Consider the following 5,731-nt stretch of genomic DNA (forward strand, 5'->3'; position numbering starts at 1 on the left):
TTGGACCATCTGGCCATTTTATAAGGGACGGTGATTTTGAGAGTACTCTGTCTCTATAGCTAAGGGAGCAAGGATGCTTCAGGATAGGGTTTTTAGAGGACAGTTTGGGTGAAAGTGTCCAAACTTTTTAAAAAATGTTTGACCAAGCAATTCCACCTCTAAGGAAATAATGAAGGATGTGAATAGAGATTTGGTTAGGTACTTTTTTTCCATACACGCTAAAAATTAAAATTCTACCACGCATCAGTATTTGATAGACATCCTTTTAAAGATATCCTTAAACAAATTTAGAATTCCCTGGGTGGTATAATTTCTTACATGCTTGGCTACTAACTGAAAAGTTGGTGATTTGAGTTTACTGAGAGGCATCTCATGAGAAACACCTGGTCATCTACTTCCAAAAAATCAGCCATTGAAAACCCTATGAAATGTTTATATATTGGAGGACATTTTCTTTGTTGGTTACCAGGGGTGGGAGGGAAGGGGAGGGAATGCTGTTAGATAGATAGAGATAAATATTGATTTGGGTGAAGAGAAGGGCAATGTACCAAATGTGAGTGACCAATATGGCAGCATTGAGGATGAGAAAGACAGAGAGAGTTACATGGGCATTACAAACAACAAATATGAACCCCTTTGTAAATACAATACTGAGTTGTTAATGAAAGCAAATATGGGTATAGGGACGGATAGATGGGTGAACAAGCTAAACAATTATGTATGTCTAAATGGAGAGTGTATCCAAGATCATATACAGGGTTGGCAGAAAATGGGCCTCTCGAAGAGTATGAAGGGATGGACACTGGGAGGAGGTAACTATGGGGAGGAAGTGGGAGGGGAGCTGCTGCATTGTAAATTTTGGTCAATGACATGAGACAAAGTATATGTGAACTGCTGTATGAAAAGTGAATTTACTCTGTAAATCTTCACCCAAATCCTAATAAAAAAAAAAAAAAAAAACCCTATGGAGCATAGTTCTACTCGGACACACATGGGGTTGTCATGAATCAGAGCTGACTCCATGGCAGCTGGTTTGGTTTTGGTTTTAAGCAATTATATATGGAAAGAAATTTAAGAAAAGTTGAATCATATAGCACTCCTTTAATCAGTGTTAAATTGCTTTTTGCTTTAATATAAAAAAAAGGAAAGTGAAACACAACTAAAAGGACAGTTGAACTTTTTAAGTTTTGTTATTGTTTCAACTTTAGGTTCTACTGATTCTTTGCTATAAAAGAAGCATGAACTTATATAATTAGAAAAGAAAAACTTTAAATGCCATTGTTTGTTGTACCATTTAAACAGTAACATTCATTCAGTTATTTTCATTTCCAAAATACTTTTGCGTTTAATATTTTGAAATTTTTACTTTCAGAATTCATTCCCTGCATTTTTAGCTCAGGCATAAAGGAAGATAGGATTTCTACTATCAATCTCTTGTTATCCACCTTGAAAACAAAGGTATGTGTTTGGTAATCATTTTCAGGCTTTATTTTTCTCCTTGAGAATGACTAACTAATCATCAGTGTTTTCCAGGACTCTGGAACTGTAGTACCTTACGTTGTACGTTTTCTCCATTATCACATTGGCTTGCAGTCTTTGGGTTGACTGGAAAACTTCTTAAGCAGAAACTTGTTTGTGTTGATAAGAAAATTCTGGGGCTGGAAGGTTAAGAATTGCTAGAATAGTGACTTATGGTCAGGCAAGGCTGCTGTGTTACAACAGGAGACTAACTATTGGCTAGCATCTCACAGAAAGCCATACAGTGATTGCGAGCTGTAAATTATAAATAATACTTCGATTATATATGTAGCAAAATGTTGTTTTGTGTCATGTATATTCTGCTTTTCATGAGCATTTTATATTGAAAACTTGCTGAAAGGATCACTGTCTTTGGTACAGGAGCACTTTAAATTGTCAATTAGGAAATCTCTATGGCCTCCAAACATAAAATCTGAAAGGCTATGAAGTAGCAGTGCACTTAAAAGTGGCTATAATAAGCATAAAAATGTTTAATTTCAGTAGTAGTTATGACAGTCATTCTCAAGCAGGGTTTATTTTGCCTCCCATAGGACATTTGACAATGTCTGGAGACTTTTCTAATTGTCACAACTGGGAAAGTACAGCCGGCACTAGTGGGTGGATACCAGCAGTCCTACTCAGCATTCTGTAATATGTAGGGTAGTCTTCCAAGACAAAAAATTATCTGGCCCAAAAAGTACTTTTGAGGTTAAGAAACTCTGATTTAAAGTGATACAAATAATGAGAGAGAGATTTTGACTTTTTGAAAAGTTAGCATTGACTTTTGAAAAAATGATGCTTTCAGTGCTAGCCAAGATGCTTTAAAGTGGGTACATTTCTGAAGAAGTGTTACAGTCCCTCTGGAAGACAGCAGTTCTATGGGGAGTATGCATCAGAATCACTAGGAATGTTTTAGAAATACACACACCAGGGCCATATCCCCAGGAGTTCTGGAGGACTGGATTGGGTGGCTGTGGGAACTTGTGCCCTAATTCTACTCCTAAGAACCTGGGCCAAGTCCTTAGTCAGAGATGCAGGTAAAGGCTTCAGAACAAGGATGCTAGTCATAGCTTTGTGGATAAGAGCCAAATTTGGAAAAAACCTACTTTGTAAACACCAGGAGAATGGTTAAATAAGTTATGATGTCACTGCAGACAGAATAACATTTAGTCCTCCAAAATGTTTTCTAAAGGAACTTTTAACGATGTAGGAAAAGTTCATAATACATGAGTAAAAAGAGGAACAAACCCATATATAAGTATAATCTCAGTGATGCAAGAGAAAAAGAATATATTCACCAGTTTGAAAGAGAGACTGAGAATAAAAGGAAATATACCAAAATAGTGACCAGGGGTATACTAGGATGATGGGAAGATTAGTGAGTGGTATTTTTCTATTTTATTTGCCAAATTTCCTGACAGTTGCAGGCATTACTTTTATAGTGAGGAAAAACAGTAATGCTATTTAAAAAATAATTGAAGTCCTTGAACTTTGTGTTGTGTTTTCAGGTAGTTCACAATAAAAACATCACAAAAACACAGAAGGTGCGTTTCTTCACCGGGCAGGTACTGAGCCACATAGCATCTCTGTACTCCTGGAAGGGGATTGCAGACGTGGACACAGACAACGTCAAGGTGCAGGCCCTGTTTCCAGATGACATCATCATCAGTGTGATTGCTCATTTGGAGAAACAAGAATCTAACACTAGACCTGCCTTTAAAAATCTCCTGTTTGATTGATCTTTTTCTTTTGGCTTGTCATATTAATTCTCACTAGATGGCAGTAAGATGTTTTTAATTTGATTTTTTTTTTCATGATTTTAACTTCTTAAAATTTTCTAATGAGAAAGACTATTATTATTCCGTTTGGCTGAGTGCCGTCTTAATATTCCCTGCAATGCTTGCTTAGTGGATTTATAGAGTTCATCCAGGTTTTCTCTTCCCTTCTTACTTTACCCCTTCTTTCTTCCATAAAAGTTAACAGTCAAGAAACCCCTGTGGAGCTTAAATCTACTCTGTGACACATGGGTTTACCATGAGGCTGAATCAACTCGAGGGCAACAAATTTGGTTGTTTTTTTCTCTTCCAGTCTTTCATACCCACTTTTGGAGTTTCAAGGATTGTTTCTTTTACTTCAGAATCCTGTGTGCATGGGGGACTTCATGTTTCCTCACCTACTGACATGAACCGTTTATTTTGTAACTACTCTAGTGCTGAATTAAAGCATTGCTCTAGCTCATTGACCCAAGGCCAATGCACATTTGAATTTTCCTCATTCCCCCACCCCCCCAGGTGCTTCTGAACATGGACTTGTTCAAGGATTTCCTGCTGACTTTGTAATGACTTACTTCTCAAGGGCTTGTTATTTTACTGCCTTTTATCTTTGCAACTTGCCCATGCCCTCTTGTTTTGAACATGTTTTTGAATGCTCTATTACCAGGAAGCCTCAGGGGCCTAATAAAAGCCCTCTTAAATGTGTAATTTTATTTAAAAGAGCAAGGGAAATTAAGTCATTTTTAAGCTTGTTTAAAAATACAGGCTCAAACTTGCCCTTCTTAAGAGTCTTCTTTTATCCTAATCGGTGATTTTTGTTTTTGTTTGTGTTTGGAATGATACAAGTGTTAATTTAAAATGTTTTCCTAGTTGTCATTAGGTGTGTGATATTGTCCATTTTTAATCCTGTAACTGTTACTAAGGTTTATGAGTTTGGAATTTTCATTGAATTTTTCCCAACCCTCACAGGCTTCTGCTGAAGAAGCCGGGAAAACCATGGTGCGGGAGCTGGTTCATAACTTTCTGATGGATCTTTGCTGTTCGCTCAAGCATGGGATTAATTTTTATGATGCTTCTTTTGGTACCTTTGGAAGGTAACTTATAGCACTCTTGTGTATCCTGGGGTATGTGTTCTCAATGTTCTAATCCAAATCCTGTTAAAGAATAGAATTGTAGTAAGTTAGAACTAGAATTTTAGACATCATCTAACTCATCTAAGGGGTAAGAAGTAGCAGGCCCAGAGAGCTTCTGCTTACTGTGTGCCCTCAGGCGCCAGGATCTCAGGGCAGCAGTTTTTTATAGACAAGGTACCTCTGCCAGGGAGGCACTGCCTGTGCTTACTCACAAGTGGGACAGTCAGTCAGATCTGAGAATAAATCTATCACACCAGCTTTCCAGTAGAGGAGAGCATCTGAACTGACACCCAGTAATCCTGAGGTGGCTATCACTGTTACCTCAGTTTTACAGATGAGGAAAGGGGTGCAGAGAGGTCCAGAAACATACCCTGGCACGTGGCAGAGCTCAGATTTAAACCCAGGAAATCTGCTTCCAAAGCCCATATTTCTAACACTGCAGCAGTCCCTTCTCCTTCAAAGACAGGCTGTCGAGTTAGGATTTCGAAATATTGTTTTCACAGTTTTTTTCATATTTTGCAATAATATGTTACCAGTAAGGAAACATAAAAGTACAGTTTGGATTATATTCTTTTAGACTTCGTAGTCCAAAAACTATAAAACATATTCATGTTCGTTTTTCTAATAATCAAAATGGGCTACTGTAAGATCTGTTGTTCATCACCCTACTGTTTCCTCACTTCACAGTATAACTACTGGACCTCTTTTCTGGTCATTATGAATGGCTCTAGTTTATTACCTCCTTGGCTGCAGAGCATTTCACTATAACGCTACAGATGCTTAGATTTTACTTCTAATTTCAACCAGGTAGGAAATGATTTCTTCAGAATGGGATAACAAGGTGGGAATTTTTCTCCCACTGTGATTTTGGACTGGTTTGAATTCTGAGATTACTGTGACTTAACCTCCCACATCATTTCTTTTTTACTTTGGGTGATTGTTGTTGTTGTTATGTACCGTTGAGTCGGACCCAACTCATAGCGACCCCTCCTTGGGTTTCCGAGGCAGTATCACTATGAAAGTAGATTGTCCCATTTTCCTTCCTGAATAGTAAGAATGGGCTCATTTTTCTGGTAAAACACAGTCTAATGTAATACAACACCATGTTGTATACACCATGTTTAAAGTGTATATATTTCCCTTCCCACCCCACCCCACCCCACCCTTATTTTTTTTTTTAATTAGGATTTTGGTGAAGATTTACAGAGTAAATTCACTTTTCATACAACAGTTCACATATACTTTGTCTCATGTCATTGACCAAAATTTACAATGCAGCAGCTCCCCTCCCACTTCCTCCCCATAGTT

General features: G+C 37.7%; 1 protein-coding gene across 1 annotated transcript in view; it reads left to right on the plus strand.

Annotated features, from left to right (window-relative positions):
* Nucleotides 1-5,731, plus strand: part of URB1 (URB1 ribosome biogenesis homolog) — a 124,838-nt gene that overhangs the window by 22,836 nt on the left and 96,271 nt on the right. Inside the window, exons 6-8 of the mRNA XM_007941287.1 lie at nucleotides 1,373-1,458; nucleotides 3,027-3,152; nucleotides 4,260-4,384. Of these exons, the coding sequence (XP_007939478.1) occupies nucleotides 1,373-1,458; nucleotides 3,027-3,152; nucleotides 4,260-4,384 (337 nt within the window). The remainder of the gene's footprint in view (nucleotides 1-1,372; nucleotides 1,459-3,026; nucleotides 3,153-4,259; nucleotides 4,385-5,731) is intronic.

This window comes from Orycteropus afer, unplaced genomic scaffold (genome assembly GCF_000298275.1).
Source record: "Orycteropus afer afer isolate SDZICR_OR568_19922 unplaced genomic scaffold, OryAfe1.0 scaffold00078, whole genome shotgun sequence".
NCBI lineage: Eukaryota > Metazoa > Chordata > Mammalia > Tubulidentata > Orycteropodidae > Orycteropus > Orycteropus afer.